At 42.5% G+C, this 24856-nt stretch overlaps 1 protein-coding gene across 3 annotated transcripts in view; it reads left to right on the top strand.

Moving 5' to 3' along the window:
* Positions 1-12182, top strand: part of Kcnk2 (potassium two pore domain channel subfamily K member 2) — a 173750-nt gene extending 161568 nt beyond the window's left edge. For all 3 annotated transcript variants that reach the window (XM_033762040.1, XM_019210455.1, XM_033762041.1), the window contains one exon: positions 10087-12182. In XM_033762040.1, coding sequence (XP_033617931.1) covers positions 10087-10404 — 318 coding nt within the window. In that variant the 3' untranslated portion in view covers positions 10405-12182. The remainder of the gene's footprint in view (positions 1-10086) is intronic.
* The last annotated feature ends 12674 nt before the right edge of the window (positions 12183-24856 follow it).

The raw sequence follows: 24856 nt of genomic DNA, 5'->3' as shown, positions 1-24856 counted from the left end.
TCATTTGGGGGAGGCACTTTCTGATGAAATTCACCCTGGAGACTTCTCTCAGCAAAAGCCAGGGTAGCATTATAGTGCTTCCTGTGGTGAAGCAGGTCTGAGATACAGATCAGATGGCTAAGAGGTAGAAAGAATTAGTGCTCCTCAAAACTTGGCTTTGCTTTCTTGGCAAAATGTGTAGCTGGCATTTTTCAGATTTGGTTGCAGAAAAATAATCTCAGAAATGTAGTTGCTAAAGTCCAAGCATTTACAAACATCAGGTTAAAAGTTTCACACTGAGAAGACTGAAAAAAATCTCTTAGACTTTTTGTTCCAAAGGCATGACTGTTCTGGTGAACTGACAAGGAGTCTTTCAGAAGCAAATCCATTGAACAGAAGTGAAAAACAGGACAAGTAATTACCCTGCATCACACTCAGCTGAATAGTGAGTGTAATGATTCTATTTTAGCAAATGAGGTGGAGTTATCATTCAGAATTGTAAACTCCAACAGTCTGGACCATTTTTTTTTGTTTATAACATTAAAAATGAAAGATTCCTCTAAAGCATGGTTTTAATCTTGATGTCTAAAGAAGAAAGACTTCTGGGGCATTTCTAGTCCAATTCAGATATTTAGCTTGTGTTGGACCAACAGGCTACACCCACAGAACCCTGCTTTGCTGGGTTTATTTGGAACCATGAAGACTGCACACTTATTTGTGCAGAAGATATCACAGCTCTAGTAAGAGGTGACCTTAAAGGGGAAAAGAAAACTTCTCCAGCTGCTTTGCATGCCGGGGCTGTGGCTTAGGGTTAGAGCACTTGCCTAGCACTTGTGAGTCCCTGGGTTCCATCCCTGGAACAGTGATCAATGATCAATCAATCAGTCAGTCAATAGCACTCACTTCAAGACAAAGCCATACACACTGTCCATCTTATGTAATAGATAATCAGTTCTTGAAATTCACCATTTTCATTTTACAGACTTTGTATATCTTTGCACACACACACACTTACATATTCTGTATTGCATTTGGTGTGATCAGTCATAGAAGATATATGTGATATATGTTTATTTGCTGTATTCTTCAACACAATCGTATTAGTAGAAAATATATTTCTGTAGCCAAGGGACTTCTCATTAATGTTGACTTTGGATATGACATTCATTAATCTCAACATTATCTTATTTAAAATGTGGTTCAAAGACTATCTTCTTACATACTTGCTATTTTTCCTTTGGTGGAAGTTCTTGACCAGAATAAATTTCTATACATTATCAACTTTTATGAAAGGACCTGAGCATTTTAGTGCTATTTAAATTGGTTTCTGAGTCACTGTGTCTTCCTGCTGTCCCAGCAGGAACTGATCCAGAACGTATGTGAGTGAGTATCAGTGTCACTGCAGGGCTCATGAGTGTTCCTGGGGGAGCGGCTGTGTCAGTGCTCACAGAGGTCTGCATGGCACTGGTCTGGACATACGCAGAGGTCTAGTCTGTTCAGATCACCGTTTTGGATACTTTCATGAGGAAAAGAAGCAGAGTGCATAGTCCCGTCACAAAGCTTATAATCTCTAGGGGAGCACACTTGCATTAAGGTTGTGAGCCTCAAAGCCCTGTCCAAGGTGCTGCAGCGTGCATTGCTGGGAAGGAACAGATTCTGATGTTGCCAGGCGTGGTGCTGCACACCTCTAACCTCAGCACTCTGGGAGGCTGAAGCAGAAGGCTCACAAGTTTGAGCTCAGCCTAGTTGATTTAGACCCTTTCTCAAAGTAAAAAAAAACAAAAAACACACAGACACAATATATATTTTTAAAGGGTTGAGGAGCAGCTTAGTGTAAAAGCCTCAGGTTCAGCGTCCAGCACTGCAAAACAAACAGCCTCCATAACAACCCCAAAACTTCACCTGACCCCAAAACTCCACCAAGCAACCCAAGAAATGGAGCTGTGATCTGCACCCCCAATGAATGTGCTGAGTAGTGGGTGGGAGTGATAAATACGCTCGTGACTACAAATGGCCCTATTGAAAAATCAGAAATTGCCAGCATCTTGAAGAGTGAAGTCTCATCTTTCTTACCTCATCCTGTCAAGTTTATGTGATGTAGGAAAGTTGCCCCACAAAAATGTTGGCATATGTCAAGTGCTTGTTATTAAATTATGCTGCTACTATTACCAGAGCTTTGTTGGTGCTATTTAGGATAAGCCAAGAACCTGAGGACTGAAGGCTTTAGACTAACATTGGAGAGGCAGATGCTGGGCCTCGGTGAGCATGAGACTTTGTGATTTTGAAAAGCTTTCAGATGCACAAAGAATGCTCATAGTTGCAGAAGGAGATGTTAGCCATTATAAATGCAAATCATTAACTTTCTTTAACTTTAGAGAATGCATTTCATAAGGGTGGCAAAGCTCAGGTTCTGGGGTAGCATAATATGTATTGTCATGTGGAGTGGCAGGAGAGAGAACACGACAGAGTTAAGAAGAAGGAAGAAAAGCGAAGTCTGCTTTGCAGAATCTGTGAAGCAGGAATGAGATAGCTCCCTTTGAGCATGAGATGCAGTAAAATCAGTAGCATCATGGGCTTCTTGCAGTGGTCAGAAACCTCTAACATGATCCAGTCTGTTTCAGGGGAACCTATTTTGTACTTTTATTATGCACAGCTCTCTTCTAGGGTCTGGGGATCCTGACTAGGAGGTGGCTATCAAATCCCTCCACTGTCATCAGTCCAGATGGAGAATTAAGTGAGTAATTGCAACAAGTTGTGAAGAGAGTATGCCAGGGAGGTGCCCGTGTGCCAAGTGGAATGGGTACCAAGGCCCACTGCGTTTAACAGCGCTGTGATAAGGTGCAAACAGAAAACAGGTTTGAGAAGTTAATGGTTTCGCTGGGGAGATGTTGAACTGGGGATGCCTGGGAATTCATCTCAAATGAATGGTTCAGTGATCAGTTAGATGGGCACGGAATTCAGTGGAGACGCTATTGGGATGGAGGAAATGGGGAGTTATCAGCAAAGAGATGGAAACTGACGCCATTGGAAGGGTGTGATCATCCAGGGGAAATGAGAATAGAACCCTGAGGATAAACATGTAGTTAGGGGAGGGCAAAAGAAAATGAGAATGCGAAGTTACGTGAGCAGAACTGACTTGAACAATAAGAAAATAACCAATGTGCAGGCAGTGATTTGTAGCCTAGAACAAAGGTTCACTGGGAGGGACAGAGCAGTCGTGGTGCCCTTTGGAGTTGTGAAGATCAGGCAACTTAAGGACAGGGAATGGGCCGCTAAATTTAGTGAATGGCTTGACCGGCAGTGTGGACAATTTAAATGCCTGCCTGTAACCCTCCATTTCCCTCCTTTTATTTGGCAAATCCAGTCATGTGTAAGAGTTTGGTGAAAGTGAAGAATTCATGAGATCCAAGGGGAAGACCCGGGCTGCAGGAGCCTTTGTGCTGATCCATTAGGAGCTGGTTTTGTTCACCGTTTCGTCCTCAGTTTGCTGTAAACTGCCTAGTAGTAGGGAGATGATATAGGATTTAAGTTCTTTATAAAAATTTTTATAAAAATATAATGAAACCAAAATCTTTTAATGCATAGGATTCATTCTATAATTTTTTATTAAGTTTATTAATAAACTTAATAAAGTTTATTATACAGTACAGTCACATTTATCATTGAGATCTGGTACCTTTACATGACAGGTCTTGGTTCTTATTTTTTCCCATCCCCTTGCCCTCTTTTCACCCCCCCCATCCTTCCCTGTTTATGAAAATTTTGAATCTATGTTTTTCCTTTTCTAATATTTTTTCTCATCCCTTTTTACCTTTCCTCTACCCCTCCCACTTTCCTTACTCGTTTAGACCTTTTCTTCCTATTACACAATATCAGTTATACATTTTGATCCTTATTTACACTTTCAGTTTTTCACACCAAAGAAACTGTCTGGTATTTACGTGTGTATTAATTAATTTCCCTTAAGATTATGGCCTCAATGTGCATCCACATAGCTATAAATATCTGTAGTTTCTCAATCTTCATGGCTGAGTAGTACTCCATTTTATGAGAAAAAAAAACCCCACATCTTTATCCAGTCTCCAGTTGATGGGCAATTAGGCTGTTCCCAAGTTTTAGCTATTACCAACAGTGCTGCTATAAACATGGATGAGCATATATCACTGTGGCATGTTTCTTTTTCATTCTTTTGGGGAGATACCCAGCAGAGGGATAGCTGGGTCAAATGGGACCTCTAATCATAGTTTTTTGAGGTATCTCCATATTGACTTCCACAGTGGTTTCACCAGTCTTCGCTTCCACCAACAATGGAGAAGGGTTCCTTGCTCCCCATAACCCCACCAACATTTGTTATTGGTTGATTTCTTGATAGCAGCCATTCTTCCTGGGGTGAGGTGGAATCTCATTGTTGTTTTCATCTGCATTTCTCAGGTGACCAGTGATGTTGAACATTTTTCATATATTTATTTGCTGCATTTACTTCTTTGTGAGAAATGTCTGTTCACTTCAGATGTCCAGTTTGAATCGAGTCTTTATATTTGGGAGATCTGATTTTTTTTTTTTAGTTCTTTATATGCTTTAGATAGACCTTTGTCTGAGGAGTGGCTGGTAAATTTTTTTTTCCACATTGTAGATCGTCTCTTACTCTGTTGGTGGTTTCTCTTGCAGGGCAGAAGTTTTTTAAAAAGATGAGATCCCATTGTTGATTCTTTTTGCTAGTTCCTGTGCTACTGAGGATTTGTTCATAAAGTCTTTTCCTATGCTAATGTCTTTGAGAGTTCTACCTAACTTATCTTCCAGCGAGTTTAGAGTTTCTGTTTTAATATTTAGATCTTTAATCCACTTGAATTTTAGTTTAGTGCATGGTGAAAGATAGGGGTCTAGTTTTAATCTTTGGCAAGTTGAAATTCAGTTTTTCCAATACTATTTATTAAAGAGGCTGTCTTTCCTCTAGAGAAGGTGTTTGGTTCCTTTGTCAGAGATGAGGTAGTTGAGTATGTCTGGAGTTGTTTCTTCATCTTCTAATCTATTCCACTGATCTTCAGGTGTGTTTCTTTGCCAGTATCATGCTGTTTTTATCACAGTGACTTTGTAGTATGGTTTCAAGTTGGATCGATTGTGAAACCCCCTGCCATGTCTCTGTTGCCTAAAATTGCGTTTGGTATTCTAGGTCTTTTCTGATTCCAAATGAATTTTTGGATTGTTTTCTCTAGTTCAGTGAAATATACTGTTGGGATATCAATTGGGATTGCATTGAATCTGTATAGCTGTTTTGGAAGTATGGCCATTTTCGCTATGTTGGTTCTTTCGACCCCGGAGCAAGGGAAGTCTTTCCATTTTCTTATATTACCAGAATACCACAAGCAATAACATTTCCACCCAGAATAATTTCAGTTATGTGAATATGATATTCTCAGGAAGTTATTTTTTAATTTCTTTGAAAACCAAAGCATCTTTAGTCCTGAAGTGTAGTTTAGGGCACTGTATGTTATTTGATTACTGATGTATACATGATGGTGAACATTTGTATAAAGTTTACTTTTTCTTCAAAGTAATGTAATACACGATTTTTGTTTCTTGTCCTTGATTTGGTTTTGGAGGGTTTCTGTTTCATTCTTATTTTCAAACTTTGAGTTCCTTAAGCCCAGTGTTGTGGCAAATAGTAAAAAGACAGAGCAGGACAAAGAGGGAACACACACAGGAGAGGCTTACATGAGTAGTCAGAGGGCATGCTTTCAGGAGTTAGTTCATTGTTCTCAGCATCTTTAGGAAATTAAAACTGTTACCTTACTTGAATGTGACCTGCTATAGAGTGGATTTCTGTACAGTGTGAAGTTGCTTTGCACTGCTCCAAAAGAGTCGGTCCTTGGAATTAATAAATAGTGATGCTACCTTGCAAAACCATACCATCAACACTAGCCTTGATATAATTAGTAATTGTAGAGTCCTTTATATTTTAAGTACACATATCTCATTTCTTTCTGTTGTGAAGTAGTTTATTCTCCTTTACTTATAGTAATGAATCTGAAACTGGAAAGAGGTGAAATGGGTTGGCTGTGGCCAGGTGGAATGTGACCATAGAACAAGGTCTCCCCTCACCTCCGGAGGCATCTTCTGCACCCTTGGGAAGGCTGTGAAAGTCAGGAAAAGCACGTTCTCCAGGGTGGAGGAAAATACCTGCCTCTGCCAGAGAGAAATTTATAGACTTGAACAATTCTGAATTTTTCTTGCATTTCGCCTCTTCCTAATTAGCAGGCCTCACTAATGTGTGAAAGCACTTGGCTCTAGGGAGAGTTTTGTGCATAATTAGTGCAGTCTGGTCAATCATAAAATTTTGCTTCTTGAATATGTTCAGACAGTGGCTAAAGAAGGCTTTCAATCTTTGTCCAATCTATTGTGACCACTTCAGTTTTAAGTTGCAATAAAATGATGACCAAAATATTTGACTTTCTATAAAGGTAACAATAAACAGATGCTTTTGCCATGGAAAGATAGAGTTTCCACCTGCATATGCAGAAGAGAAATATAGAGGCTGTTGGGAACCCTGGATCTGAACATGATACTCAATAAGTACTAATAATAAGGAAGACTCTAACCATAATCATTGGCTTATGTATGAGATCGTGTGATTGTTTATGTCTGTGTCATACCTTCTATGTGCTAGACATTGCTCTTTTGTAAATATTAACTTGTTTGTTGTAACAGCTCTATGAGGATGATTCTGTTGTTTCCCCCTTTTTACAGAAGTACTGAGTCTAGAAAGGTTAAAAAACACAGGCACACAGTGAAGATGTGGCAGAACTAGGATTCAATACAAAGATCTAGCTCCAGCACATTCTTTTGCCTCTCTGGGAAAATCAGACGAAAATTTCAGGATCTGAAAAGTTGGGAGATCTTCCTATCTTTTGACCCAGTGTTCCCATTGATAGTAATAACTAGTGTTCATTAACCAAGACATAGGTACAAGAATTTCCACGGAAATGTTATTCCTAATAGCACACATATAAAAAATCCACCCAAATGTCCATATATTACAAATGATTAAATTAAGTATAGCTGTTATCATGGGGATGATAAGCAGCGGATCAGAACCATGATCTAGAACGACGCCTATTAACAGGCAAAGAGGACCACATTGGATACCAATCTTTTGCAAAGCACTTGTTTAATATAAAACCACATTTTCCAAAGTGTTAACAGTAAGACGAGTTCATATGGAGAAAAGAAAACCAGTTGGCAGTGTGTGAGCTGCACAACTGCTGATTGTCATCATCGAGGTGCGTGACTACAGAGTATACGTATTTTCAGTGGAATATTTGCTAATTTCCCATATGTTTACTGGAAGTCTGCTGCATATCAGGTACCAGGTACTGAGGCTGTGTATAGAACTTATATTCTCTTTGGAGAAGACAGAAAACTACCAATGAAAAAGATTGACATTTGAATTTTGATAAGCAAAGCCTGTGACTTTTATAATTAATAAAACTTTTAAGATAAGAAAGAGGAGCCCATCACAAAGGAAAAGGGAGGCAGGTTCTGGGAGGTTCAGCAGCCTTCCTGCTCATAGAGGATGAGTTGTAAGGGAAGAGGCTGGTAACCAAATTGAAGTTGAGGGAGTAGGTCTCCTTCCCGCTGGCCATCAGCTCATGTCCAAGCGTGAAGCATGGCTTAGGAACTTAGATGAACATCCTCCAAGCAGGTGACTCTTTGTGGTTAACCACTACATATCCAAATAAATTGATTTTCTGATTCTCATACCATTTTTTGACATTTATTTTAACAAAAATGTAGATTATGTCGTCTTCTCCATTACATTAACCTTCTTCCTAGGGAAATCTGATCATAGAAAGCACTGTACTAGTACTTGTTCTTTTTTCGTTTAGAAAATTATGACTTCTGAAATAAAATAGATTCATTCCTTTTATATAAAATCAATGTTAAAATAGGAGTTGGGGTCCAATGTGTTATTTGGTTTTTATTAATAATCACTGTTTTATTATAAACTACAAACTTTAAACTACTCAGAATTATTGACTTATAATGTAAAATAGCAGAATTAAGTAGCACATTGGAACAGGGTACCTGTTTTTTCAGTATCATGCTATAAGTGGTTTCTTGTTTTATTTGCGTACAGTCTTCAAGCATGTGGCTATTTTTAAAATTAAGGTGAAACTGGTAGAGAAACAACTTTTTATAACAAAATTTATCTGAAAAACTCAAGAGTGTTCATGCATTAAATGAAGTTCAACCAACTTCTCTTGAATGCCCTCCCTGTGCCACCACCGAATGTGGTGTGCACTCTGATCTCAAGAACTCTTAGACTAAGCAGAAAGAGAGCTAGTTATAAAATGGAAGAATAGTACGTACCGAAGGGGAGTTGTTTGTAAGTGTTTAGGTTTTGTAGGGGGCCGTTATGGATTACCACTCGTAAGTAGCGTTCCTCTCCACCTGAGTCCCCCAGAGCAGGGAAAGATTTCATGATCTGTTCCCTATCTAAGCAGGGTGGACAGGGTACCTTATGGGAACAGTAAGTGTGCCCTGGCTAGATGGCTGTGAATTCACAGCTCTAGTCCTGTGAGCTCTCTCTAAGACACCTGAGTGGTTAGGACACAAGAAGTGTTGATGGTCCCGATTGTGTGGCTGCAGAGTTCTCATCTTCCAAGCTTTGCTTTTTTCAGAGCCAGACCAGATAACAAGCACTTGCCTCCTGTTGGGACAATACGTGTAGGGAATAAAGGACCTTTTAAAATTAGAAGTAGATCACCAAACGTGTGTGCATATGTGATCGTGGACGCGCCATGTCCTTTCCTCCAGGCATGTTTGTTCTTATTCTGCTCCTGTATCTACAAAGTATGATGAAAACTACAGTGAACATTAAAAATTTGCACAAATCAATTACAATAAAAGACGCATTGCCATCAGTCCTTGTCAGAATCCTCTCCCGCATTTCAAACACTTAGCCTATCATTCTCACTGCCCTCTGAAGCACTTCTGGAGTCCTCTTCTGTGAGTGTCCTTGAGCCGTCCCGGCTGCCTCCATGTCTTGAGTAGATTCAGAATGCTGACCTTTTGTGGTCATTTGGACTTTGAGGAAGAGCCAGCAGTCACATGGTGCCCGATCTGGTGAGCAAGGCAGTCTCAGGCCTGCTGAGAGGACCTGGTGGCTCAGACAGGGGGAGTCGCTTCCCTGATCCTACAACCTTCTTTGAGAAACCTTGCCATGGCCTTCATTATTCCCCAAGCTCAAGCAGACGTGCCTGTCTTCATTTCTTTGCTTTCCCGGAGAGTAGAAGCAAAATATTTTATTGCATATTTCCGAAACGGAATTTTTAAGTGACCAGTCTGAGGTTGGGCACAAGGTCCTGCACACACCACTTCCGAGCCCTGAATCTTGCGTTCCACCCGGAGCAAACAAAGCTCATCTGGGTCAGCCGGGCACATGTTCCAGACTCTTCCCCTGCTCTCTGGCGTCTGCTGTCTCGCTGTCTTTTCTGTCACCAAATTCTTCTCTACATTACACACAGATGAAATGCATAAAAATACTCCAAGTGTTTCCCAGAACATTGGGAGATTTTCTTCTTAAATCTCGTGGAGTTTCTAAGGCAGGATTCATGTACAAAATACAACTGTGGCTCGTGCCTCTGATAAATAATTTGATTTATAGAATCATAGAATCATGTTCTGTTCAATTTGCCTAATTACATTAACTTTCAGATTTTCACTTTTAGAAAAGGCTCCTACGTGTCTTTTTTTCATTAAGTTTATTGATACTTTTTAGGTGTACAGTACATTTATTTTTCTTTTCTGTCTTCTTTTGTGGTACTGTGGATTGAACTTGGGCCTTTGCACTGAGCTATACTGAGCTATGTTCCCTCGTTCTTTTTAAATTTTGGAACAGGGTCTTCCCAAGTCATTAAATTGCCCCAGACTGGGCTCGAACTTGGGATTCTCTTGCCTCAGCCTTTCAGAGTGCTGAGATTGCAGGTGTGCAGTACTCCTTCCAGTTTCCAATCTTCTTTCGAATAACATGATCAGAAGATAAAGCACACATAGTGCTGACCGTTGTTGCTGACCTTTCCTTCTCTCTTCTCGGTTTCTGTGCTCCAGGTGGGAGAGTTCAGGGCCCATGCGGCCGAGTGGACAGCCAATGTCACGGCCGAGTTCAAAGAAACACGGAGGAGGCTGAGCGTGGAGATCTACGACAAGTTCCAGCGAGCCACTTCCATTAAGAGGAAGCTGTCTGCAGAGCTGGCGGGGAACCACAACCAGGAGCTGACCCCGTGCAGGAGGACCCTGTCGGTGAACCACCTGACCAGCGAGAGGGAAGTCCTGCCTCCCTTGCTGAAGACTGAGAGCATCTATCTGAACGGCTTGACGCCGCACTGTGCAGGCGAAGAGATCGCTGTGATTGAGAACATCAAGTAGCCCTTGGTTCAGAAGAGCCTTAGCCCTAGCCCTAGGTGAGGACTTCTCTGTGCGCTTTATGACTGTTGCCGGTAGCAGTTTAAGCATTGTGCATGAGCTCCCAAGGGAAGCCAGTAGATACACCCATCACGGTCATCTGCCACTGAGAGACTCGAACCCTGAAGCAGCACTCTTTCGGAGGGTGCTTCGGGAAAACTCCGCTCCCTTTGACCGGTGGAAAGACAAGCGAGGTCCGATGCCTTTCTGTGCCCAGACTGTTTTCCTCCCCTTCCCCCTGATGTGCCATAAGGCCTCAGAGTGAATTCGAACCGCCTTTGGTAATGATGTAGCTTGGAAAGACCAGTCTCTAACTTTTCAGGGTCCACCTAACTGAGCCTAGATACGGACCATTTCTGGATGACAACATTTCTTTTTGTAAATGGCAAGAAATTCTTATGCAGCCTTTTACCTAAGAAATTTTCTGTCAGTGCCTTATCTTATGAAGAAACAGAGCCTCTCTAGCTCGCGTGTGGTTTCTCCTTCCCGCCCTCCCCAGGCTGCCTCCGAGGTAGAGGCTGAACCTTACCCCTTGCTGGACACAGTGTGTCAGAGGACTGAGTTGGTGACCCCCGAAGAAGGAACAGTGAAGCAGCACTCAGAAACTAGTGATACAGGCACTGCAGAGAAAGGAGGTGCAGAGGTGGCCCCTCGGAGTATTTATTTGACTCAGGTACCCGTGGTACGTGTGTACGGTGTAATTATTACCAAGCCGGTAGCCCTGGCTGCTCACAAACTGTCCCTTTTTCCTGGCAGTATTTGGAATCTGTCATTGATTAATAACTATACATTTTTAAAGGCAAAGGAGAGTTTATTATATATCAGTTGGAAGAAAACTTAAACATAGGTATTACTAGAGGAGATCAGAAACACTTGGAATGAATTCATTGTCACGAAATGAAAATAGCAAAACTATGTGTTAAAAACATTATACTGCCAGCTTCTTTTGCTTTTTAATGTCTGAAAGACTAGGATTTCGTTCTCCCGAGTGACTTTTGCCAAATGAAAGGGAGGCCCTGCTCAGAGCGTGGAGGGACAGGCCCAGCCTTCCGGCTCCCTTGTCACTTTGCACTGTGACAAATCAAGCTGAAGCTAGGATCACTGTGATTTTGCACATGGAGAAAATACAGATTGCAGACTCAATTCATCTCTGGCATTAGAGAAAATGCTGTTCTAGCACAAGATAAATATCAAGAGTCTTTTTTTAAGATAGAACAGGCTGGTAATCCTCTTTAGTTTAATGTTATATCTTTAATTCTTTAGATGTCCCCACGATTCAGAAAAAAAAAAAATCCAGCAAATGCTACCCTTTCCCTCTATTTTCATACTTAGGTCTGCTGGACATTGATAATTTTTAAATTGAGGCAGGAAAATAACTTCCTTGAATATAATTGCAAAACAGAGCTCTTTTACTCTCTCTTGAGAGTTGGGGTAGGAGCATCCCAACAGGTGGCACACAGGTGAGGGTCTTAAGAAAATAAACCCAGAACCTTCAAAAACAAACCAATAGATGCTTATTTTCCCAAGTTTAAATTTAAGGTAGAAATGTACATACTCATTTAACTTGTGGAAGGTACTTTTATAAATCTAAAAACTTCTAACCAAAAGTTTAGAAAGTCAGGCTCTTTTAGAGAGGAAGCTACACTCATCTCCTGGGTATCTGTTCCGAAAGTTCATATGGTGGAACACACCATGTATAAACTGTGAATTGCATTGATGAATAAAGTTTGTAATTAAAGTCAGCATTTTCTGAGTGTCCTGCTTGCTGCTGAGAACTTAGGTCTGATTCTAGCTGAGTGGAGCTAGAGGATGCCACTTTTCACACTGAATGTTTGTGGCTCTTTCATTCAAAATATTCAAGAAATATTTTTGATGTAGTAGTAATTCCCTTAGCAAATAAGCAAATTCTTTCTTTGGAGGCTATTAATAAAAAGTAAAGATGCTGAAATTCATTTGTGAAATACGATTTTTGAAATAGCGTATGAGCTCAAGAATGTTCCCTTACATTATATTTTTCTATCATATTTTATCATTGTTAGACCTTGCCTTGTCACTGAAGTAGCCTGAATGCTGAACAGAAGCAACTAGTTATTTTTTATTAGAGAAAGATAATAAAGCTTCCTGGTAGAATTGAAGCTTCAAGTAGGCAGTTGCCAACTAGTCTGCTAGACCTTATACCTCCAGTACATGAACTGTTTGCCTTGTCAGCATCCCACAAAAATGTGCTGATTCATTCTTAACCTGATGCTCAATAAAGATCTGAAAACTGGCCCTGACATTGTCCTAACCCATGTATTGCATCAACTGACACCACTTCTATATTCTCAAGATTAATTATTAATTCTTATGGGAAGACTGTTGGTAATGATCTTAACATAGCCTGCACTTTTCTAGTGAGTTTACTTTCCTCATAGGCTACTGTAAGATTAAGTAGTTTTGCCCTGAAGAAAAATTAAATGTTAGAAACAGACAGAGCAGGAATACACTAATCTGTGTTCTTAGACATGGATTCTAGCTATGCTCTTTTTCCAGCCTCAAACTACTAAAGGTAAAAAGGATTCTTTTAGATTTCCTGCTTTTTTTTCTGCAGAGATCTGTATACTTTCTTCCATATTTTATGCCGCACACTTTTCGCCAATAATATTTCACCTTTGCAACGAAGGAAAAAGAAATTTCTGAAGCCAAAAGGGAATTGAATAGTGTGCATCTTGGCCTTCCAAAAAGAAAGAACAAAGAAACAGGAAAAGAAGCACTGTTTGGGCTTTGTTTCTTTCTCAAATTCCGTGTAACAGGTGACACTTAAGAGATATCCAATCCTATATATGTCAAACATCAGCATAATTCTTGGACTCTTGAATTGGAAAGTTAAAAAAGACTAAAGAAAATAAATTTCTGATGGAAAACGAAAAACCAAACTTAGACATTCTGAAGACTTGAGATTCTATTTATGCCTGAGTGCTAAAGGTCTAGATCAACTTCTGTTTGTGTCTTTCTTCTTTGCAGTTCTGCTGTTCTCATAAAATCATAACTTATTTGTGATTTGCATTTCATATCAAAGTGTGAGTATAAATTGGTTGTTGTATAAAGTTGTCTCTATTTGACTCTCTTAACTATTAAAATTAATATATGATTTGTTTTGCTTTAGCGTGAGTTTACTGAAATGTTCTTTTCTGATGGAACTCACCAGCTTTGAACATGCTCATGTGTCCGTTCCAGGGAGCACGGAGTGACCAGTTCCTTTCCAGAGGAGCCCTGCAGGGTGATTTGTAAGAGGAAAGTGCCATAAGCTCTGCTTGCTTCCTTCATTCACAGCCCACCTTGGAGATTTATATCTCCTTCGTTGTATTATTTTCCCCGACCACAAACTCAACCGCTCCTTCCTCAAAGGTGAGGATTTCTTCCAAGGACCAGGAATGTTGATGCTGGTCTTTTGTTTGAACTGAGTGCTATTGGTTCACCAAGCCCCAGCTTTTGCTACTTTTAATATTCGTAAAACCATTTATTGTTTCCCGGGTACGAGCTTCATAAGCTATTTCCACTTTGAGGGGCATGGTTCAAGTTGTAGCCATTTGTTTCTTTTGCTTTGGTGTTTCTTGCTAAAGTAGTTCTGTGCATTCACCCAAATCCCACTAGCTAGTTTTTATTCTGCTTACTGAGAACTCTTCTACTTGAACTTCCCTCTGGGGCTCGGATCCCCCGAGCTAACTCCCCTCCGATTGCTCCACTCCTTCTGGTACCTTGACTTAGCTGAGGCTCCCCTCGCCTTCCCTGGTGAGGGCCACCGTCTGGTGACATGTATTTCAGAGACTGCACCACCAGCTCTCTGGCTGAGAAATCATGCTTTTCGGCTTTCTCTTCCTCATCTCCACACCTTCCTCTGTCACTAAGGTCTACTGACTTGTGTCCTAAATAAGTCTTGAATTTGTACACAGCCATTACCTTGCTCTATGCCACCAACAATCTTTCCTTCCCTTGTTACCAACAACCTTTGTATCATTCTCTCCTCCTGTCATTAAAGGTGCTATGTTTAATATTCAAACCTGATCAGATCATTCTCCACTTTAATCCTGTTACTTGTCTTTCATTATTTTAGAAAGAAGGCCTGAGTCCTTCAAATGGCTCGCAAGGTCGTTTTTCGGTTTACATTCTTTCTTTTCTTTTTGAAGTTGACTGACATCCATGGAACACCCCCTCCAGTAGTGAGAGGATCAACATTTCTTTCTAGGATGTAGAGAATATCTGACCAACACAGTCCATATTCTGGGCAATACAGCAAGGCACAAAGAATTGGAAAATATTTAAGTCAAACAGAACCTGTTTTCTGCTTCTGATACAGTGAATGCCATTGTCTTCAAAGGCATCTTGTATCATTCCCTCCTCTCTGTCATTTGCTCTGGATCACTGTCTTCTGCCTGGAAGATAGGTAGATGTTCTCTTTGCCTGGAATGATTGTCCTCTGTTTACGCCCCAACTTTTTTCACCTACTAAACTCTGAGTCATCTTTGAGAACTGGAATCAAGTATCATTTTCTTTGATAAACCTTGCCTGACACCACAGATACCTTTGTGACAGTCTCTGTAAAATTCTGTTCCCTTCATTCAGGTTATAATGAGGTGCTCACCACTAATTTATCTGATTATTATTTGTATGCAGTCTGTTGTAGCATACCATTTTATTCCCAGATACTAGAAAATACACATAGTGGGTGCTTTAAAATGAATGAAAAGGGGGTGGAAGATTTAGCTCAGTGGCACCCTGCCTGCCTCACAAGTGCAAAGTTGTGAGTCTGAACAAACAAAGGTGAGGCTTGGTTAAACACTGGTGTGTTGTTTGTGTGAGCTAAGTGGAGCAGGGTGAGCAGGGGGTGGTACCGCAAAATGGCAGAGAACACACGGTGTGCAGTTGGCTGGCTGGAGGTCAGCCTTCTACCCTGCTACACTCCTGGCAATTTTTCTTTCATTTTCCAACATCTGTCTGCCTCACTTTCCCTATATATAAAATGAAGTTCCATTTCTTGGTATTATTCTGAGATCCAAATGAACCAATACATGTGAAGTGTTAGATGCAATCTCTGGAACATTCCGAGGACTCTATAAGTGTTTGCTAAGTAGGATTCAATTCACAAGGACACACTTGATAAATACAAGCAAAGGAGGCTAAAAAGATTGACTGAGTTGGATGGTGAAGGGTCCCAGCTGCCATACACTGAGGTGATCAATTAGGACAAAGAACCAAAATTTAACAACTAAACCTACTTCACTTCCTGGTAAAAGAAAGGAAAGGCATGTGGTTCCATTTTCTTCATGGAATGGAGCTGAATGAGAATCAGAGGACTCGTCTCACAGGGGAGAGGAGTAGATTCAGTGCTGAGCAGCCTTGCTATGGCTTGGGTCTAGAACACGTCCCAAAGTCTCAAGCATTGAATGCTCAATCACCAGCCCGTGGTGCTATTGGGATGTGCGGCCTCCCGGAAGGAAGTGAGGTCATTGAGGGAGTGGCCTCGAAGGAGATATGGAGACCTCTGACTTCCTCTCTCTTTGCCTCCTGGTTGCCCTGAGGGAAACAGCTGTACTCTACCACATGCTCCCTGTCCTGATGTGCTGCTTCACCAAGACCTCAAAGGCACCAGGGCTGAGTGACCAAGAACTGAAACCTCTGAAACCATGAGCCAAAATAAATCCTCTTTCAAATTTATTTATCTCAGATGTTTTGTCACTGACCCAGAAAGTTGACTAACCCAAAGCTTGAACTCAAGGCTTCTGCCTTGTCGTGGACTCCAGAGGGTGAAGACTGGAAAATGACTAAATCAAAGGGGAGAAAAATGCCTAAGAAGAAGGTCTCCAAGGAGAGGCTCCTGGACCTGGGCTTTTGACTGTAGCTGGCCACACGCCTGCTTGGATGTGGGAAGGGCAGCTTTTCCCATGTGGCCTGCCAGGCACAGCCTCAAAGCTGCCCATTGATGGGCCTGCAGGAGCACACAGGATGCTGGCCTAGATCCACTGCTGAATACCGTGCCCTTATAATCCACATAATCCATTCACCTTCCAAAATTCCCACCACTGAGCCCTTGAGACTTAAGGGAACAATCAAGATCTAAACCATAACACACACAGTCCCAGGACATCTCTTCTTGATAAATACTTAACTCACTGAACCAGGAAAACACAAGTGAAGACACGTGACGACAACACTAGTAGACTCTTTCTGCTCAAGCCCTTGGTAGGTTGGTGGCCCCATTGCTAACTTCTCTGAGTGGTAGATGCCAAAAGTTCAGGGCAGCCCCTTTTTCTGGGGAGCACTCACTGGATCAGAAGCCACCCACTGGGAGATTACAGAGGCTCCACTGTGGGCAGCACACAGCCCATAATTGACCCCCAAACGACCAAAGACAGCCAGCTATGCCTTTAGGCGCCATCCTCTCTGTGGTGAAACGAATGCTCCCCAGCAGCATGCTATAGGGCCAGACTGAGACGACACCTTCACCTGGTGACTTCCTCTCCCCTCTTTCTCCTTAGTGCACACTCTAAATATCCCATTTGCCTGCATTCCAGGCTCAGGCTCTGTTTTGAAGACGCCTGTAGAAATTATCTATTGGAACAGAAGTTCACATCCATGGTGAAAGGAATATAGCTGTTTTCCTTTTAAAGGAATGACTCTGAGCCAGTTATATGACTCTTGATATCTTGAGACATAGAGTGTGACGTGGTTCTATTTGGTTAGGATGAGACAGGGTATCTATGCCCCCCGAAAACAAAGCCTTTCCATGGTAGAATCTGTTCCTACCCTTCACAGACCCACAGGAGAAAAAGTAAAATACTTTGCTCCAAGCAGAGAGCACCAGAGCACTGTGCTCCAAAATGATGCCAGCTTAGGGAATGGGAATTCATTCCCCAGGGTTCAGTTCTCTGTACACAGCCATCCAGTCACTCAGAGGCCTCTGCAGCCACTTGGAGATGCAAAAGGACTCAGTGCCATCCATGGGTGCTGGGCTTATGTGTGTGCAAAATGTAAGAGTTTGGGGGTCAGAGAGGCTTTCACCCATATTTCAGAAGAAGGTCTGGGAGGCTGTGCAGTATGCAAAGCTGTGAGAGTGAAACTGCTAGTGCAGTGGAGACCCCAGGGTGTTGGGAAAGCCAGGAGCATGGATCATATGAGGAAAGGCTCAAGGAGTAAGCAGAGCTGGCCCAAGAGAGAGGCCATGATGACTACAACCACTGGCAGTGCCATGGAGCAGAGCCACCCAAATTTGGAGCTGCAGTCTCTCTACAGTTTGCCCAGGGTGCTGGATATAGAGTTTAAAGTTTGCCTTGCTGGGTTTCTGTCTTGCTTTGCTCCCAATCCTTTCTACCTCCCAATTTCTCCTCTTTGGAATGGGCACGTTCATCCTGTGCTATTGCATTTCCTCAGTGTTTATTTTTCCTTTTCGTTTTAACAAGGGCTTGCAGCTAAGTGTTTGCCTTAAATCTCAGAAAGACTTTGGATGTGGACTTTTCAGCAATGGTGAAACTGTTAGGAATTTGGCAACTCTTGCAGGTGGAATAAATATGTTTTCTGTGAAGGGATGCACACGAGTCTTTTGGAGGCCAGGGGTGGAATGTTATGGTTTATAGCTAGATGTCCTGCCAAAGTCTTGGGCACTCATAGGTGGGGCATAGGGGAAGTGATTGGATTATGCTGCAGTGATACTCACCGGTGGAGTAGCCCAGCAATGAATTCATAGCTAACTGTGATGTTGGGAGGTGAGGCCTGGTTAGAGAAGCTGCTCACTGGGGCATAGCCTAGAAGCTAAACCTCCCTCCTCCTCCCTTGATCTCTCCCTGCTTCCTGTGCACCATGCCATGAGTTGCTTCTCTTCTGCTGTGCCACCCTGCCTTGGAGCCAAGCTGACTATGGACTGAACCCTCTCACCTGCGAGCCGGAGCAGACTTGTCCTTTCACTTCTGGGTGTTGGATATTTGTCCCTGCAATGAGAAACTAAGATACAGACTACAGAATATGAGCAGAGATTTCCCAAAATGTGTTCAAACCTAAGAAATAAAAATGAAAGTAAAGGAAGCTATCAGAATAGCCTGTGGTTTGTGCTGAAATGGCCTGACTCATTCCAAGGCCTGAACAAAGAGCTCCCCTGATTAGGGTTAAATTGATTGGCACGAAAGCCACTTTGAGCCACCATGGTTTAAAACAGTTACATCGCTCCATCTGTGGGCAGCCATAATAACCAAGAGAAGTGGTCAGGGAGCAAGCAACCCCATCTGATTTTTTGCCATAGGCCTCACATTCTTAGAGCCAAATTTTACAGGTAAATGGCTTAAAAATAAGCTTACTTCAGTATCCTTTTACCCAGAGAATCTTGTAAAAAATTCTTTTGCAGGTGCACTGGGGATTAAACACAGGGCCTTCACATTTAGCTACATCCCTAGCCCTATTCATTTTGAGAAAAAATCTTACCAAGTAGCTAAATTTTGCATGCTGAGCTGAATCTTGTGATCTTCCTGCCTCAGCCTTCCAGACTGCTGAGATTATAGGCATCGTGGGCTATGTAAATGTTCTTTGAGTCTTTACCCTGCATGTTCTCCAAAGAAACCTGTTGCAGTGGTGCAGCCTTCCTGAAACAGCCTTGACCTCGTCTGAATTCAAGCTGTTTCCTTCAGTAAAGACTGGGCTGCAGCAGAGAAAGAAAAAAATACATTTCCTCTTACGCTGTGGATGCTGTCTCCATAATAACCCTGAATTCTGCCAGCTTCATATCTGTAGCTTGCAAGCTTCTAACACCCAAGCTGTGGACCTGAGCGGCATTACCAGGAAGGACACCCACCCATTATCTCGGCAATGGCTGATAGCGGAAAGACACCTACTGAATCAGGTCCTGATCATTTTCTCCCAAGCTGGTACAGCCATGGACTCTGCTCACAGCAGGAAATTCACAGAAGATCAAAGACTGGCAAAGATTTTGACTTGCTCCCTACTTGGCCAAAGGCTTCTGGGCTTTTCCAAATCTTTCTAAATTGACTGCTTTGAAATTGTTATTTACCCAGGCAGATCTGCTTTCTCACAGTGTGAATGTGAAGTTTCAAACCACCGTGTCAGCCTTTTCCAAAAATATATGCGAAATGCTAGCCTTCCAGATTCTTGGGGCGGTGAGGACGCTGTCTGCTGTCCTACTCCTTAGAGATCTACAGTTAGCACAGCAAGCTGCAATTTGAGAGATCCTGTAGTCAGGAGTCTTTATTGTATTAGTGCTGGGCGTGGTAGTGTATAATCCAGCTACTCTGGAGGATGAGGCAGGAGGATGCCGGTTGGACATAGTCTGGGTGACTTAGGGAGATCCTGCCTCAAAATGAAAACTTATTCTTTTTTCTTTATTGGTACATTTTAGGTATACAGCTACATTTTTTAAAAGAGCTGAGTACAGCTCGGTGCTCCCTGGGTTCAATTTCTGGTGTCTCCCACATGCTCCAAGAATCCATATTCTTTAAATTATCCCAAAATGAAGGAGTTGAAACAGACATTTGTTATCTTACAAGGAGCCTCAGGGTCAGGAGTCTGGGAAGGACTCCTGGTGTCCCGCCTTTTGTAGGGTGACAGTCCAGCCCTGGCTAGGGCTGTGATCAGATGGCCTGTTGCCTGGGCCCAAGACTGTGCCACAGAGATGTCTGCTCACGTGGCTGCTAGCAGGCCCCTCCACACTGTCCCAGTGTCACCCCACCCCAATTTTCTCTTGACATGGCAGCTGGTTTCCCACCAAGTGAGTGACCCGAGAAAAAGAAAGTAAACAGGAAGCCATGGGCTCCTTCTGATCCTGTTTCTGAGGCCCTGCATAGTTATTTTCACTTAAATTCCATTCATTAAAAGTGAATCATGGGTCAAGCTCATGCCCAAAGAGGAGTCAATAAATGGTGCCCCAGTGACCGGATCTGTAGACACCGGAACTCTCCATGAAACCAACCAATCTTCACGCTACCTTCAACAAACTCACAGTTCATTGTGGTTGGAAGTTCAAGGTTTTGATAATGTGAGCTAACTTCTTAGATAATTCATAATTCAACCTGTATGTCTTAAAGATATACATTGTGTAAAAGCGAAGGAGAACTACATATTAGAGGTAAGATTATATTCATTTTCCTTAAATTAAATGCAGTGCACCCTGCTGAATATTTAATTTTGCCTTTATTGCACAACGTGTATATACTTTACCATCAGAAAATGTTCACATGCGAGTCTTTTTAATAAGATCCGAAATCCCTTTCCGTGTAATGTGAAAACAAGTGGTGTGTTATGACCCTCTGGGGGATGGAAGAAAGGGCAATGCACCTCAAGCATAAATTCAAAAAAATCTACTTTAGATCCAAATAGTCTATGTCCCTCTGTTCCCACTTTCAGATGAGCATTGACCCTTAGCAACGAGAACATCAAGAGCAATTTGCTTCATTTTTGTATGCATTTGCTCACTTGGGAAAACAAAACAAAGGGACAATGGTAAAAATGTCCAAATTTCCCCAACACAGACTAATGGTCCTGGCTCCTCACTTCACAACTGCTTGCTGGAGATGCAATGATATGAGAGAATAGGGACAACTTAATAAAAACTGTGTATCAGAGAAAGTCATAACTTGATAGGATGAGGGAAGCGTTAGTTTTATGCATTACTTACAGATTTTTAAATTTTTGCAGTAATTTTGAACCTAAGGCCTCTGGTATGCTGAGCACGTGCTCTACCACTGAGCTCCTTCCTCCCTTATCCTCATATTTTATTTTAGACAGCCTAAACATTCATCACCCCCATTTTCTAATGTATCCAATATGCCACATCATACCCATGATTTAAACAGATGCTTGCTTCAAATTCTCAGAACTTAGTGTCCCAAAAGCCCACATTTCCCCATTTAGTTGAAAACATAAATAAAACTTTTCTTTTTCTGGAGGGATATCACATGCTAAGAGCTAAAATAAATATGTTAATGGATCTGATGTACTGTAATATCGGTTTAGAAGTAATGGTCACCAGGCTTTAAACGGACTTTCATTAAGATGGATGCACGAAGAGCCCAGAGGCAAATGGTCTATGCTACAAGAGGTCCGAGGACCCTGCAGGAAGAAGGACCTTGCTCATCTTGGGGATCCCCGAGGACACCATGGGAGAGCTGACATGTGACATGTCGTTGGCAAAGGGTGGTGGCGTTTTGACATTAAGAAGGTGGGAAATTTTAAGTCCTTTTCCTCCTTCTTTTTCTGCCCCTACATCCATGCATCCCCAGGTCAGGTTTTGTCTTTTTCCTGATGGAAGGGTCACCATTAGGGTTTTCCTAGAATAAGGCATGATAACAAAGTACATGAGCAAGAAGTTTCTTTGGAGAAACACTTGCATTAGTTTCCCAGGATGCCCATAACAAACTACCTGAAAATGAGTGTATTTAAAAAAAACATGAGTTTGTCTCTGACAGCTCTGGAATCTAGATGTCTGAAGGAAGGCGTTGGCATAGCCATGGGCCTGCTAGGGAAGAGTCATTCCCATGTCTTCCACCCCCCGGCAGCCCAAGCATTCCTTGAGAATGACAGTGTCACTCTAAGGCTGCCTCGGTCCGGTCTGCACATGGCCTTCTCCCCTTGGAGCTGTCCAAATCTCCCTCTTCTTCTAAGGACTGTAATCATACTAGAGGAAGAGCTCACCCTAGTGATCACATCATAATTTGATTACATCTGCAAAGATCCAATTTCCAAGCCGGGTCACATTCCTGGGCACCAGGGAGTTAGAACTTCAGTAAATCTTTTTTTGGGTGACACAATTCAACCTATCACAAGACTTAGGAATTAATGGGGAGGAAGCCAGTTTCCAAGGAAGTCTCTGTGGTAGTGTAAATCTGATACTTATGAAAGGAGGGAGGAAGGAGGGGTTGGGCAGGATGATCGTCAGATCCCAGGACAGTTTTGAGAAAGTCCTAACCAGACTGATGGGGAACTATCAGCCACAGTTCAGCACCAAAGAAACCCCAACTCAGGAAGAGATGACTGTGATGACTGAGTTCCCGTAACCACATCACACTGTCATGTGAGCTGGGAAAAGCCTGGGGAAGCATGGCCCGGCATGAATGGGAGCGAGAGTTCCTAGTCAGCTCTGCTCCCCACAGCAGGTTCTATTATAGGGAGTACTAAGCAGGGCATTTCCGCGGCCACCAGAGTGCGCTTCTCCATCCATATTGGGAGAGCAGGTCCTCGTGGTTCCAGGGGGCCAATCTTCCCGAGAGGCAACTTACAAGAGACTGGATAGTAAACAACCTATGTCCCATGCTGCTGCAATTGGTCTTGAGCTGCAGCTGGTACTTGCTGCTGCTTTAAGCCCCTACTCACATTGCATTCCCCTGAAGATTAGCAGGCACTGGCACCTTACCTGAGAGTGTAACCCAAACTTTTATTTTTCAAGGCCCCAAATCCTTGATAATCATACCAACATCTGACTGGAAAGTGGCTTAGTGTCCGTTTACGGAGACAATTGGGTAAGTTAGAATCAAGAGACCCACAAATGAACGCCGTGGGTCCCACACACATTCTTCTGTGCCACCAAGGCAGAAAAGCCATCCCACGTGCTCTTGCCAATCAGTTACCTTGGCCAGGATGGCGTCTCCTGTTTGTAGCTGCTGAACTCTGGATCCAAGGAACTCAAAGTACCCTGATACCAACCAACGTAGTTCACTGGGACCTGCAGTGTGTCTTGCAGGGTCATGCGCTCTATAGTAACTGGGATGTGGGACCCTGCAAGGCTCAAGTATAGGAAGCAGAAGGCTTCCCAGGAGTCATTGGGAAGGATAGATCATGGCTTCCAGTCTCATGTGTCTTCCTAGTGGGAACACATTTCCTTAGAGGTCCTGATTTCACGTGCATAGTAAACGACACCTTATCCTCGACAAGCAAAACCTCTGAGCTGGTGCTTTGGTTGTATTGTTGAAAGCAGTTTCAGGACTTAGGAAGCAAGCTGTTCTGAAGAGCACAGCATGTTGGATAAGTGGATCTCGTGGGCACAGGCAGGGGCCTGGGGCCATCTCTCCTCTCCTTCACTGAGGGGTGAGTGGGTCTCTTAGTGAGATGTGGAATTATATAGGGGACCGTGCTGTGGATCTGTTCTCTGAGGCCCAGGCCAGTGGAGCTTGCTGATGTTCTGTGAGCAGAAAAGACAAACCCATGTACAGAATGGTTACCCATCCCCAGGAGCGTAATCTACAGACTCTTTAGGGGTGGTATGGGTGGAGCACAACATAGTGCATCAACTGGACACCGGCTTTCTTGAATAACACGGCCAAGTTAGAGGTGCAGTGTTGTCTCTGTTGCTAGCAGCTTGGGCACTCAGAAGCAGCAGTAGCTAGATGACCTTTGGAAGTGGCTGGAACCTTTTCTGGGAAATAATAGTCTGGGAATCTGTGTGGACCTCTGTGCCTGCACAGGCAGTTTATCCCACATCATCTGTGGGTGACCAGGGGTCCATGAAGGTTTCTGATGGCTTCTTGTTTCTTGATGGCGTTGGCAAGTACTGATTCATGGGGCACCTTCTCTCAGCACTCCCAAGCTCTTCGGCTGTGGCCCCATATAGTCGATGAGAAGGGAGGTTGCCTATTTCAACAGCTTCTGGTGGCCTGGGAGACTTTGAAGAATTTAAAATTATTTTCTTTGCCCAGATTTTCACCAACACTGTTTGCACTGGGTGCAGTGAAGAAAGCCATCTGTGCTCTCCACTCAGACAAACCCAGAACACTGCCACTCCTGTGGTTGTTGGTCCACATTCTGCAAAACCTTGTGCCTTAACATCCAAGACTTAAAAGTAACTTTATGACAAAGGGGAAAATGTGGATGGCTTAAAGGGAGGAGGAGTGATAAAAATTTAAAGCCTGGTTGCAGCTAGATCATGAACACCCTGAGGGTGAGATTCATTGGCTTTTGTTCTCTTTAGCAGTTGTCAAAGAATATTAATTATGGCTTCAAAGAAGAATCATTGTACCACAGGCAAGAAATCATCACCAACATCACCATAGAAATAAATTTAGAAATGATGTCTCTTATTTTTAAAAACTAACATGAAAGAAAATGTGCATCTTTTCATTACTTAACTTTTTTTAAGGACATCTGAGCAAACCTCTCTGTGCAATTCTTTGTAGGATTTTACTTTTGCTGCCAAGAATCATTTTGGCAGAGAAACATATTCTACCTGATTTTGTTGTTCAATTTCAGGAAAGGAGTGATGCATCTTGTCTAGATCCCAAGGAATTGTATTATAAAATAAGAAAAAAGCTAAACAAGATAGGACTGACCCAGAGGTAAGGAAAATTCTGGAATGTCCCAGTGCTGATGGTAAACATAACCCAAATACACCAAGGAATCTTCCACTACCTTTTAAACAAACAAACAAACAAACAAAAAACAGAAAAGAAAA

Source organism: Fukomys damarensis, unplaced genomic scaffold, assembly GCF_012274545.1.
Source record: "Fukomys damarensis isolate Sample0158 unplaced genomic scaffold, DMR_v1.0_HiC HiC_scaffold_11, whole genome shotgun sequence".
Taxonomy (NCBI): domain Eukaryota; kingdom Metazoa; phylum Chordata; class Mammalia; order Rodentia; family Bathyergidae; genus Fukomys; species Fukomys damarensis.
The sequence above is the reverse complement of the archived record's forward strand: the minus strand, read 5'-3'. Positions and strand labels throughout refer to the sequence as shown.